General features: G+C 44.7%; 1 protein-coding gene across 1 annotated transcript in view; it reads left to right on the top strand.

Annotated features, from left to right (window-relative positions):
* The window catches only part of LOC122802398 (SR-related and CTD-associated factor 4-like), a 1,636,555-nt gene extending 1,624,061 nt beyond the window's left edge, over nt 1-12,494 (top strand). The window contains exon 15 of the mRNA XM_044072023.1: nt 12,282-12,494. Within this exon, the coding sequence (XP_043927958.1) occupies nt 12,282-12,479 (198 nt within the window). The 3' untranslated portion in view covers nt 12,480-12,494. The remainder of the gene's footprint in view (nt 1-12,281) is intronic.
* Nucleotides 12,495-14,075: the final 1,581 nt, after the last annotated feature.

The following is a 14,075-nucleotide window of genomic DNA, read 5'->3' as shown; positions in this document are numbered from 1 at the left end:
TTAAGTCTCTGAAACCCAGAAGAGATACTTTGAGCTTCTGCAGCTTGCCCCCCCCCACCTCACCCTCAGCCTTCCCTGTAGTACTTCCAGCTTTCTTGGATGCCTTCATTTCTGTTTCCAAGAACCCAGACTCTCAACCTCCTGCCCCTAAAAGGCCGGGTGGGGTTTACAAAGTCCTGATGACTACATGTTCCTAATAAAACATCCCTTGGTCGACCCAGCAGTTATCTGCTGTATCCCCAGACATAGTCTAGGCAGTTGCCTTGTGCTTCCCTACTGCCATCCGATAAAGACAGCAAAACCATGGACAGGATGGGAAAAAAGGTATACACCTCCTCTATCCTAGTTTTCAGGGCTATAAGCTACCAAACACACATGGCAAAGTATGCCCTAGAACTGGTTTCTCAGGCCACCACTTTGTTGGCTACCACCCTTGACTGTCCAACCACATCTGACATATCCTCAAAATTGTCCCTGGCCACCCAAGTAGCCAGACACTTTATCTGCTGCAGCTGTGATGCAGCAGAAGCAGCTGCCAGATCTGCTGCCACTGCATCAGCCTTGCACAGATACTCCTGGCTCAGATTACAATCTCTGCCAGATGATTTTAAAGCCAAGATCATGGCTGCTTCTTTGGATAACATCCTTCTATTTGGCAAAAATGCTGCAGAACTTTTTAAAAACTTGCAAGAAAAAAAGCAAGGAACTGCACAACATTAAGCACTTGCTGGTGTCCCCAGTGCCCAGTTGCTACAGGAACTACACAGCCAAAACATTCTTTGTCAGAAGGACCCCTTCCACCTTTCACCCTTCTGCCAGACCACGAAGGGGACCTCGGAGACCACTTTATCCCAGACCCCCTCAACCACAACCCCCCAACAAACAGTCCTTTCCAGACAGAGGGGGACCCTCTGTGTGACTGTCTAGCCCAAGTGCCCCTGTTCGCCTGCCTTAACCAATGCCTCCCTTTCTGGAAAACCATCATTACAGATCTTGTGGGTTATTTCCATCATCCAGAAAGGGTACTTTCTTTCCTGAAAATAAAAACCTACACCTATAAGGATTCCTTTCCCTCCCAAACATCAACTCCCTCTACTTCCTCCCATCCTGCAGGCACTACTCTCCCAAGGAACCAGGACAGGAGGGACTAGGCTTCTACTCCCGCCTTTTCTTAGTCCCAAAAAAGAATGGCCCCTGGAGACCTATCCTGGACCCCTCATACCTAAACCTGTTCCTGCAGGTCCCCTCCTTTAAGATGCTCTCCCTTCAAACATTTTTACTCCTCATCCCATCTCAAGCCTTCATGGTCACTAGACCTAAAGGATGCATACCTGCACATCCCAGTCAAACTCTCCCACACGAGGTTCCTACGCTTCTCTGGGCCCTTTTCTCATTTTCAGTTTACTGCATTGTGTTTTGGCTTGTCTACGGCACCCAGAGTTTTTACCAAGTGCTTAGCCCCAGCCATCGCCCACTGCAGAACCAAGGGAATACAAATCAGCCTTTACTTGGACGACTTTCTCATTTTGGCAGATTCAGAGTCCACCCTTCTGGCAAATCTCCAATTCATGTCCCTACTAAACAACCTGGGTTTCACCCTCAACCTCCAAAATTCCTCTCTCCTCCCACAACAGGACAAGGTTTTCCTTGGGTGCAGAATCAGAACAGATATAATGAAATCCTCCTCACCATCAGACAAGGTACAGTCCCTCTCCTCTCATTTTCTAAGTCTGTTGACAGAATCATACCTAACTGCAAGACAGATGTTCTTCGTGTTTCACTGTTGTAGTCATTACATTTGGGTAAGCTGCTGGCAGGCTGCCCTCAGTCTGCCTGATTAACAAAGTCTTGGGTCCTGCGTCGGTTGCTGTGTCTTCCATGACGTCAGGGGTATAAAACATGCATCCGACACCATTACATCAGTCTTTCTTGCCGTGCGGTGCCCAAAGCAGAAGCAGTTCGCAAGTGCCGGTCTGCCGACTCCTGAAATTTTCATTTGAGTTTCAGAACCGAAGTCTTCAACTAAAAAGCTAAGTACCCCGTTGGGGAAACTTTTTCTTGCTCCTTACCGATGTCAGTAAAAGTTAATTGCATTACTTGTGGAAAGCAAATACCTCACAAAGATTTTAATTCGTACTGTATTCCTTGCCTAGGCCCTGACCACGACGTACCTTGCTGTCGGTTTTGTGCTTTATTTAATCAGCGCACTATCCGTCGTCTGTACATTTTTGCCTCCTAAGTATTTCGGTTCTCTGTTTAATTATCCAGAAATGTTTGTTAGTCATCGGACTACCGGGATTCCAAAAAAACACAGATGGAGACAGGTCGCCGAGGTCCAAAACTGCCGACGACGCTTCTAAGCCAGTCGCCAGTTCGCCGGTATTCAGTGAGGTGCTTTCACTGCCCTTGATACCCGCTACTTCTGATTTGCAGGCCTCTACTGAAACCCATTCGGAGTCCGGTATGCCGCGAGACGCTTCACCTATGAAACCTGCGAATGTCTCTACCTTGGTTGGGTCCGGAGCCGCTGTGCATGCACCGGCTTCTGAGGGTGTATTCAGGCCTACAGACTTGTATATTAAATTGACACCACCTTCATTACTAAGGCCTAAATCTCGATCTGTTGTCTAAAAAACTGATGCCCAGGCTGCATGTTCAGGCCCCTATGCCTAAAAAACAAATGATCAGATCGAAGTGGCTGAAGATCTAATTACTCTAATCAGTGGTAGTCACCCCCCCCCCCCCCCCCAAAGATGCTTAGGGTTGAGTTTGATTATGAATCTTCTGATCAGGTTTCTGTTTCTTCTGACTCTTCTAATGACCTGGATTTGTCCATACCTACTTATGAGGATTCTGATGCAGAGGAATCCATTCCTTCGGCTTCCTCCCCTGAGAATTTTTCTTTTGGGGAATCTTTGTATACCTTAAGGGAGCATTTCCACTGGGAAAGTCAGGAATTTTCTGGTTCAAAAAAGAGGCTTGTTGTTTTCCTCCTACCTCAGCATAGGCCTTTGGCTATAACTCCTGTAAAAGACATTGTTGATGTGTTTTCGGAATCCAGTATGGCCCCTGGTTCCCTGCCTCCGGCTCCTAGTAAACCTGACAGATACTACAGGGTTCCTGAGTCCCACAAGTTTCTTTTCAAAAATCCTGTTGCAGATCCAGAAACCATTTCTCAGGGGCCCAAGAGGATTAAGGCCTCTACTGCTAAAAATCGTACCCCTTCTGGTAGAGACTCCAGGGCGCTGGATAGATGGGGTAAGAAGGTTTATACTTCTGCAACCTTGGCAATCTGCTTTAAACTGCCAATTTCTTATGTTAAAATTTCAACAGCATATTATTGTACTGCTTAAACAGAAAATGATGATTCCTGTCTGTGTGGAAAATTAAGATTTACAGGATTTATTGCATTCTGCTGAACAGGTTGGAAAATATACTTTGCAATGTGGTTTTGATTCTTTAGAGGCCTCCTGCAGGGCTGCTGTTACTAGCTCTGTGCTTAGAAGGCATGCTTGGTTTAAGGAGCAATCTTTGCCTGATCATGTTAAAGCAAAATTGTTGGATGCTCCTTTAAATCAGGACTGTCTGTTTGGCAGTAAGGCTGAAGAAGTTCTAAAAAAAAGATGGAAGATAAAGCTAAGTCTATGCAAACTGTTAAAGATGTCTTACAAGTGCAACCTCCAAGATTTAGTAGGCACTGGCCTACTAAGAATTGGTCTTTTCCAGCTCCTTCCAGATCCTCTCAAGCCAAACCTAGACACCGCAAAAAACCCAGGTTTCAGTCCCATGGAACTCTCAGAACTAAGCAGTGGGAGGCCTCCACTTCCAAATCCGGGAATAAGACACCCCCCTGTGGTAAACAGTCTCAATGACTTCCTTTTAAAATCGCCAAGCACTTAACTTTTAGCTGCCCATTTGGGGGAAATATTGCTCTTCATGCAAAGAACTGGGAACTTGTAACAAAGGACAGATGGGTTTTAAATTCTGTGTCCCAGAGATACAGATTTCATTTCCACATGTTGCCAACACCAAACGGGTGACCAGACCTGCCCCCAAATCAGTGGGCAGAGGCTCAAAAACAAGTACTTTCCCTCTTAAACATGGGGGCTGTTCAACCAGTACCAGAAGAGGAAAGGGGGCAAGATTTCTATTCCAGGATTTTTCTGGTACCCAGAAAAGACAAATTCTGGACCTGTCCATTCTAAACACCTTTCTGGACATTCCAAAATTCAAGATGCTGATTCTTCACCAATTACTTCCTATGCTAGGCAAAGATGCCTGGTTGGCAACTCTAGGTTTAAAAGAAGCATACCTGTACATCCCAATCAGGGAATCTTGCAGAAAATACCTACGCTTCAAAGCAGGCTACTTGCATTATCAGTTCTCTGCATTGCCCTTTGGCTTGTCTACTGCGCCCAGGGTATTAACAAAGTGCCTGGCTCCAGTTATTGCATTTTGCAGGCAAAGAAATATTCAAATATATCCATACCTGGACGATTGTCTAATTCAGGCAGAAAACCAGGGCATACTTCTAAATCATCTGGCGTTTGTAAAAAGTGTTCTAACTTGTCTGGGGTGCACCATAAACGAAAAGAAATCACAACTGGTACCTTCTCAACAGATTACATTCCTGGGAGCAAGCTTGAATACAACTGCCCAGATGGCTTTCCTCACACCAGAGAAGCAAATTCATTTGGTAACTTCAAACAAGTGGCCACAAAACCCTGCTATCTGTAAGACAAATACTGCAAGCCTTGGGGTTCATGGCCTCTTGCATTCTAGTTCCATATGCAAGACTGCATATGAGGAAACTACAGTAGTACATAAGTCTATGGAGTCAACATTGTCACAGCCTAGAAACAATGATTCTCATCATACCTTGCCTACACCTGGAATTCCTATGGTTGGCAGAGGCCTGCCACCAAAACAAGGGACTGCCATTCACATTACCCCCTGCTGCACAAACCCTAACTACAGATGCATCAGACTATGCATGGGGGGGCTCACAGGGCAGGAAAGTGCATTCAGTGCAAATGGAACCCAGATCAAACGCACCTACATATCCATCAAAAAGAAATGTTAGCTGTACAGAACGCTCTGACAGCTTTCAAAGACTACATTCTTCCAGGACAACTAATGGTAAAGTCGGACAACACCACGGTTATGTGGTACATAAGCAGGGGGGTACACATTCTTACCCACTCTGCAAACTAGCCATGGCATTGTGGAACACAGCTTTGAGCTACCAAGTGCACCTACAAGCTCAGTTCCTGCCAGGAAAATTGAATACACTGGCAGACTGACTAAGCAGAAATCTCATGGACCCACACGAGTTGAAACTGGAACCATGGATTTTCAACATGTTGACAAGCAAATCGGGGGAGCCCAGACATAGATTTATTTGCCTCCCCCCAAAACTACCAGTTGGACAAGTTTTGCACAAAGACTCCCCACAAAGAAGCCTGGAAAGTGGATGCTCTGTCCTTCAGTTGGAAAAACCTATCAGTCTACACCTTTCCTCCTCTGCCTCTGCTCTCCAAAGTTCTGCTAAAAGTCAAACAGGACACACCAAGAATGATTTTGATTGCTCCAGACTGGCAAGGCCAACACTGGTACCCACGCCTGCACAGTGTCACAAATATCTCCATGGCACCTGCCTCAGACCCCTTCCTTGTTGTCTCAGCAGGAGAACCAAATTCTGCACCCTCAGCTTCCAACATTGAACCTTGCAGCCTGTCTAATCACTTAAATTCACCCTTATCCCTCAGCAAACCTGTGATGGATGTCATCTTGGAGGCAAGAAGACCTAGTACTAGAAAATGTTATACTGACAAATGGAAAAGATTCTGTGCCTGGAAACAATCTTTAGGGATGAGCACATCAGCGCCCAGTTTACCTCAGATTTTGCAATACTTAACTGAGATGCTTCACAAGGGCCTGTCTCTTTCCTTTATTAAAATCCACGCTTCAGCTATTTCAGCTCACTATAACACAGAACCACCCCTCTTCTCTCATCCCCTACTTCAAGCAGTATCTCAGAGGGGCAAAGAACTTGACCACCCAGGAGAAGCTCCTACCCCTACCTGGGACCTTAACTTTGTTTTGGAGAAGCTCACTCTACCTCCTTTCGAGCCAACTGCTACTGTAGACTTAAAATGTCTTTCTTGGAAAACAGCTTTCCTTTTAGCACTCACTTCAGCTAGAAGGATAGCTGAATTACAGGCCCTTATGGCAGTGGAGCCTTTCATCATCTTTCATGCGGACAAGGTATCTGAGGACCAATCCATCCTTCATGCCCAAGGTGGTTTCCAGTGTGGCTCTTAATCAGTCCATTCATTTGCCAGCCTTCTTTCCCAATCCACAGAACAAAGGAGAACGGATTCTGCATTGTTGGATGTGCACAGACAACTTAGGACTAAATCTCGAAGAAAATCTGAAAAAAATTGCTGGTAGCATTTGCCCCAGGGGCGGAGGAGAATGATTTTTCAAAGCAAACCATTTCTAAATGGATAAGCCATTGCATTCATTTCTGCTATAAGCACCATGGAAAACCTATCCCCAGGGGATCAGATCTCACTCCACCAGGGCTGCATCTACTTCGGCAGCCTTTCTCAGAGGTGTTCCTACTAGGGATATTCTAGAAGCTGCTACCTGGAGTTCTGTACATATATTCACCAGGCATTATCATTTACCAATTTTCTCTAAATCCAGAGCTGGTTTTGCCACTGCTGTCTTGCAGGGCCTTATAGCTGGCCCTAATGCTGTATAAACTCCTCCTCCCAATCATAGCTTTGGGAATCTACCCAAATGTAATGGCTGCAACAGTGAAACACTAAGAACTTAGTACAGTTGTGTACATTTACCGTAAATGTAGACGTTTGAGTGTATTCACTGTTGCAGTCCTGGTTACCCTCCTTCCAGCTCCCTACTTTTCTCTGGCTATACCTCTACTTTCTTTTACTATGCTTAAAAGCCTTTTTGGTGTATTTGCTTTTGGTTGGAGGTATATTTTTGTGTTTTTAAATTTTATTTGCTCCCCATTAGGGGGGCACCTAACATTTGGGGCATGAAAAACTGATGTAATGGCGTCTGATGCATGTTTTATACCCCTGACGACCTGACGTCATGGAAGAAGGGACAGCAACCGACACAGGACCCAAGACTTTGTTAATCAGGCCGACTGACGGCAACCTGCTGGCAGATTACCCAAATGTAATGACTGCAACAGTGAATACACTCACATCTACATTTATGGTAAGTGTACACAACTGTACTTTTCAGTTTCTGCAAACTATATCTCATGGCTGCCACCATCCCCATGCTCTCACTAGCAAGGATGTACATGAGGAAATTCCAGTGGTACGTAAAGAATGTTTGGTCACAGAGCCAACAACCTCTAGACAAACTCATCCCCCTTCTGACCTGTCTAAAATTAGAGCTGAAGTGGTGAATTCAGCAGGTTTGCAACAACCAGGGAATTCCTCTGCAGCTCCCTCCCACTTCCCAGTCTATACACACAGATGCATCAGACTTAGGATGGGGAGCAACCCTGCAGGGCTACAGGGTACAACAGTGCTTGTCCCCGTGCCATACAAAAACAGCACATCAGTGTCAGGGAAATTACTGCTGTCCTATTAGCTCTAAAAGTCTTCCTTCCCATGCTACAGACGGGGTACTCCACATTGTGTCAGACAACACTACTGTCATGTGGTACCTAAACGCACAAGGAGGGACAGAGGCATACCAGTTATGTCGGATAACCCTGCAAATCGGGGAAATAGCAGCAAAGCACCACCTCTTCCTAAAAGCTTCATACATCCCCTCTTAGGAAAACAGGCAAGTGGACTTCCTCAGCAGAACTGTATCTGCAACATGAATGGATGTTTCACAGGGATACCTTCCTACACAGTCCACCAGTGGGACACACACCACAAGTGGATCTGTTTGGCTCCCCCTAGAACAGACAACTGAACAGATTTTGCAGCAGGACTCACTCCACTAACTTGGAGAGTGGATGCCTTCACTTTTTCATGGCAGGGAATGTACCTATACGCCTTCCCTCCCTTCCCTCTAATTCAAAGATTCGTCCTGAAAATCAAGAAGGAACAACCAAAAATCTTGCTGGTGACTCCCTATTGGCCAAGGCAACAACGGTTCCCCCTTCTGTTTTCACAAGCCAAGGGCAATCACCACAAGTTACCCCACAAGGTGGACCTACTAACTCAGCAGCAGGGATTCCTCCTGCACCCACAACTGTCTTTACTGCAACTAACTCTGTGGATGATAAACTCTTGATCCCCTTTAGACAACACTACTTGAGACGTGCTATCAGTCCTGAGGGAAGCCAGAAACCAACTACTGGAAAAAAACTGCTTGTCTAAATGGCAGAGATTCTCGAAATGGTGTTCTCTGAAAAACAATGACCCATTTCTGGCAGATCCTCCCCTGGTCCTGAACTGTGCCTGCGGACTCATTAAGATGGGACTAGGTTAGTCTTCTGTCAATCCATCTTTCAGCCATTTCTGCATGCTTGCCTTTACAGCTGCCTCCTCTTTCCAGACTGGATGTAAATTTTTGCTGAGGGGTCTTGCACATCAGACCACCAAAAAAATCCATCCCTCCTCCCTGGGACCGCAACTTTGTGCTGGAAAAGCTTACCCTACCCCCTTTTGAGCCCGCCAGTACATCATCTCTTCAAATGTGCACTTGGAAAACCATCCTATTAGTGGCCATTGCCTCTGCTAGAAGAGTGTCTGAATTACAGGCCCTGATGGCTTGCCCTCCTTACACCACCTTCCACAATGACAGGATTACCCTACGCACTAACCCCTCCTTTATGCACAAAGTAGGTAACGAACTATCCTTAATCCAGTCTATTCTCCTACCCACCTTCTTCCCCTCCCCTATTAACTCCACGGAGAGTATTCTCCATTCCCTAGATGTATATAGGCAACCGAGATTCTACTTGGAAAAAACCAAGTCTTTCAGAAAATCTGACCAACTGTTAATTTCCTTCCATCCCAGGGCGATGGGTAAGGCAGTCTCCAAACAAACCATCTCCTCCTAGATCAGAAAATCCATCCTTTTTTCCTACTCATCACAAACCATTGCCTCAAGGAGTGCGAGCGCATTCTACCAGAGGCATGTCTACCTCAAAGGCCTACATGAAAGGACTAGACACAGCTTCCATCAGGGAGGCAGCCACCTGGTCCACAGTCCATACCTTCACTAAGCACTACAAGCTGGACCAGGTCTCTAGAGCCAGGTCAGGATTTGCCAGGGCAGTCCTGCAAGGATTCCTAGAATTCTCCACTTCTGCCCCCTCCCAACATTCCTCCTAGCTGTGGTACTCTCCCACAGTATGAATAATGCAACATGGGAATAGGACATAGAATAGTTATGTAAAATCTTAACATAACCATAGATGTCATTCTCTTCCATGTTGCAGTATTCCTTCCCACCCTCCACCCCCCTGATATCCTCTGTCTTCTCTAGTGTATCCCTTCACTACAGGCCACTCTCTACAGCCCTGCAGGGACATTTCCTTTTGCTTCTCCTTGGCCTCATAGTCTCTTCTCCGGGCTTCAACTTCTGAGGTCTGTGCATGATGTCACATTTACACTCCATGATTTATGGCTCTATGTGTGATGTCCCACACACCGACGGCAGCCAGGTTTAAGCTTTTGTATAGGAGCCGACGTCTGGTCAGCTGGGGGCTGGAAATCTCTCTATGAATACTGCAACATGGAAGAGAAGGACATATATGGTTATGGTAAGATTTTACACAGCTATTCTTTATGGCACTTCCACTGTTCATGGACCTCCTAACTCGGGACAAAGAGGTCCGTCATTCTTCCCAAGTAAAAAACACCCAAACTGACAGCAAGGATAATTGGCTACTAATACCAGCTAGACATTGCATTTACAGGAAATGTGGTCTATCCTGAATGAATCTAGAAAATGAATTACCAGGAAATTGTATGTAGGTAAATGGAAAAGGTCTGTTTGGTATAAAAATAGTGGTATTCTACCCACACATGCTGCATTGGGCCAGGTACTCTAATACCTGTCCTTCCTGTACATATGATTCTTATTCTAGTCTTAAGGGTGGATGTTTCAGCTAGATCTGCTTGCTTTCCCAAGTCCCTACCAGCGTATTCTCACCCTCACTTGAAACTATCTTTAAAAGGGGCCTTGCCTTTTGGATCCACCCAGATGTGAACCTGCACCTTCCTGGGACCTAAATTAAATACTGGAAAAACGCCACCCTTTCAGCCATCGACCTCAGCACCAGTCAGCTTTCTTACATGGATGACAGCCCTGCTGTTGGCACTCCTCAGCCAGGTGAATGTGAGTTACAAGCCGTGGTGTGCCATGTGCCCTTCATTATCCCTCCTTGCCCATGGTGGTTCTGAGATCTCCCTAAACCAAGCTATTTATCTCCCTGTCAGAGCTAGAGTGAGGAGAGTAAATTTTGTAGATGCACACAAGCAGCTAAGATTCTGCTTAGGTGAAAAATATCTTAATAGATCTGACCAAATTTTAGTGGACTTGAGTAGAAGGTAAATGGGAACTTGCAGTGGGGGAACAGATTTCAAATGGATTGTTAGCTGTATTCACTTCTGATAATCATGCTTTTAGAGTAGCAAATCACTGGCAGCATCAGATCCCATTCAGCAGGGGCAAAGTTAATTCCCTATCTCCCATAGTGTCTGAAGTGTTCAATTTCATTTCCCTAGGTCTGAGTGGTTACAAGAAATGCTTCCATATCAAACCAAGGTGTCACTCAGGGTGACCCTGAGCTCCACCTTACATTTTGTCTCCTGCTGTGTACACTCACTTATCCTGCCATTTTATCTAACTCGCATGTTGGAAGTGGTGGAAGCCTTTTACCAAGCAGACACTCACTTTCTTATGAAAGGAGTTTAACATTTGGATACAGTTACTGCATACCATAGCTTACAGATCATCCTCATTTCTGACAGGCAGCTTTACGTTTTAGACTGTTTTTGCCCATTCTGACTTTTTGAAGGGCAGGACTATAAACTGGTGAAGGGCAGGACTATAAACTGGCCAATTTTTTCTAGACATTGGCTGGTCTTTTGCTCTCCTGTGGTGGGATTTTGTGGTTGTGTCTATAAACTGGCCATCCTGTCCTGTAATGGCATGCTGAATTTCCTTGTACCTTTTGAAGAGTCTTTTATCTTCTGTGTAATTTTTCATTGTTGACAGGTTTGCGGATCTATTTTTGAAACCTACTAATTTGGTGGAGTTGAAATTCATATGTTGGGAAGTAATTTTTTGGAAGAAATCTTCTTCCAGAATCTCAAAGCTGCACGTCCCTTTTATAAGACGTCTATCTAGTCTTTCACAGTAATGATTGTGTCGTTGAGAACCTACCTACATTTCCTTCTGGAAGTTTTTTGAATTGAAGTTGAACCAGTCAGTCTGTCTCTGTTTAATCCCCAGGCTTTTTGCCCCATGCAGACATGGGCAGACAGTCCTCTCCTCACAGACACCCCACATCAGCTTAGGTTTTACCTGATGTAGCTCTCTGAGTTCAATAAGACTGAGAAGCTCCTTCCCCTCACTGAAGCAAAGGAGGAGCTGATATATAAGGTGTTAAGGTAGATGCCAGAATTGCCCCATTTTTCTATTTATAGTTGCATGTTTGTAGAAACTTGTGCAGTTTTATTCTTGAAAGTAGTGCACACCTCTTGACTATTAGGATTGCCACCTTTTCAAATGCCCAAAGTGGGACATTTTTGGTACAAACGTCAGATTTTGCAGGGCAAAATATACCCACGGCCAGTACAAAGGACAAAGTCACATTTTGCCTAAATAAAAGCTTATTCTTGTAGCATTCTAGTTGCTTATTCTGTTTCTTATAACATTTAGGTGTTTCAGATACAGAATAACTGTTATGCAAGTATTACGTAAAATGTAGGAAATATTTTTGTCCTGAAATCTCAGGACATTTGCCATTTTTTCAGTTTTTATGCAGGACACAACTGCCAAAAGGACTGTCCCTCGCAAAGTGGGACAGGTGGTAACCCTACTGACTATTGGCACATTGAAGTGTGGCTGCAAAAATTAAACTGCGCTCTTTACGGCAGTATATTTTCTGGTAGCACTGTTTTAAAGCTAGATTCCCATTGTATCGTATTTTAATCCCAATGCATTGTGGTTATTTTTTTTTAATGATTACAGATTGCATTAATTTTTTGTTTGAAAATACATGTGTAGGCAGCTTGTGGTAATTTATTATTTTCTATTCATAGATTGCCTGGGCTTTAAACAAAGGAATAAAACAAGGGTTCAAACAGTACTGGGATGTAGAGCTTGGGGTTACCTATATCCCATGGGACAAAGTTAAGCCTGAAGATCTGGAGAGTTTATGTGAAGGGGGAATGTTGGACAGTGAAACTTTGAGTCCAGGTAAGACTACTTTAGAATTACTCATAATTTACATTTTCTAAAAGCATCTCACTTCAACTTGTGCTTTTTTTTTTAATGCATGGATCCAAACGCACAAAATTATCCTCTATTGCTATTTGGGATCTGCTTCCCACATCAAAAAAAAAAAAGTCATTTAATTTCCAGGTGCTCATCATTCTCACTGTTACAGTAGCATTTAGCTATTTGAGTTGCATTCTGTCCAGGATACAACTGACCAGCTTCACAATCTCAAACTCAGTCGACCCCAACTGCCAAAGGTGTTCCAAAGTGGTACAACAAAGTAGGAAAGTCTTCAAGGTACGCCACCACTAGCTTGCACTGTCAGTGATAAAAACGCACTTTATTCGAAGAAAAACAATAAAAATGTTAAAAACACACTAAATTCCCAGCTGAGAATAAAGTACCTTCGTTCTCTTAATCCTTCTTCAGATCATCGCTAATCTCAGCTGGGAATTTTGTGTGTTTTTAACATTTTTGTTTTTCTTCGAATAAAGAGTGTTTTTATCACTGTGAAACAGTGCAAGCTCTCGTGGTGGTCTCTGTCTCCCGTCCATGACTTAACTCTGGGTGCTGATTAGACGGCCCTTTTCTGGAGGGAAATCGGCATTCCAAGTGAAAATTGCTGCCTCAAGGGATAACAGCTGAGAGGCTGCAGAGGAGCATCAACTGATTACAGGCTTCATTTCTGATGGATAACGCCACATAAGGGAACCCTTCCACATAACATACAATGTCCTGATATTCCCCTGTTGCATTATTCTTAGTGTGGGATTCTCTGCCTCAGGTGACACGAATGTCTGCTCCTATACAAAAGCTTAAGCCTGGCTGCTGTTGGTGCATGGGACGTCACACACGGGACCATAAACCAGGAGCATTAAATGTAATGCCTGCACACACACACACCCCTCAGAACTTTTCTGCCGCAATTCAACATCAGATCGATCGCATCGCTCCTCTACTTATGAAGCTGTCTAAAGCTAAAGTGCCCTGTTGGAGAATTCCTTCAATTGCTATTGCTTGAGCTTGGCTTGCTTGTTCCTTTTTAGCCGTTGTCCACTAAGTAGGGTAATTGCAGATGCGGACATCAAATTCCGCATAAAGGTGCCCAAGACCGTTGTGTTTTTTTGTCTTGGCCATACTGCCTGCACCATTTGCCAGTCCTTAATCCCCAAGATGCTTAGAAGCCATCTGGCCACCCTTAATCTTTACTGGGAAAACCAGAGACTTAAAAAAAAATTAGCCCTTAGGATGGCTCTGGAGTCTGCTGCCCAGGTGGAACCACCTCGGAAAAAGGCCAAGGTTTCACAGCCTGCTTCCTCTGCCTTTCCATCAGACTCCCCGCCAGCCACTGATGTAGGGGGTTGAAGGATGTTTGTTAGAGCCATCTATCTCATCTGTTCCCCTTGAGGTAGCCGTTTCTGAAGTACCAGCCAGCATGTCCACAGAGATGACTTAGCTGTCAAGTTTCCACCAAAGTCGAGGGGGAACCCGGGTCCACCAGATGCCTGTCTCGGACGCCTGAATCCGAAGCCTCTGCTTTAGCTCAAGCCCCTGAACCTATGCCTACTCCCTCTCCCAAATCTACTTTAAAAAGAAAACAAAAAAATAAACCTTTA

Source organism: Protopterus annectens, chromosome 5.part0 (assembly GCF_019279795.1).
Source record: "Protopterus annectens isolate FY-2018-M chromosome 5.part0, PAN1.0, whole genome shotgun sequence".
Taxonomy (NCBI): Eukaryota; Metazoa; Chordata; order Ceratodontiformes; family Protopteridae; genus Protopterus; species Protopterus annectens.
The sequence above is the reverse complement of the archived record's forward strand: the minus strand, read 5'-3'. Positions and strand labels throughout refer to the sequence as shown.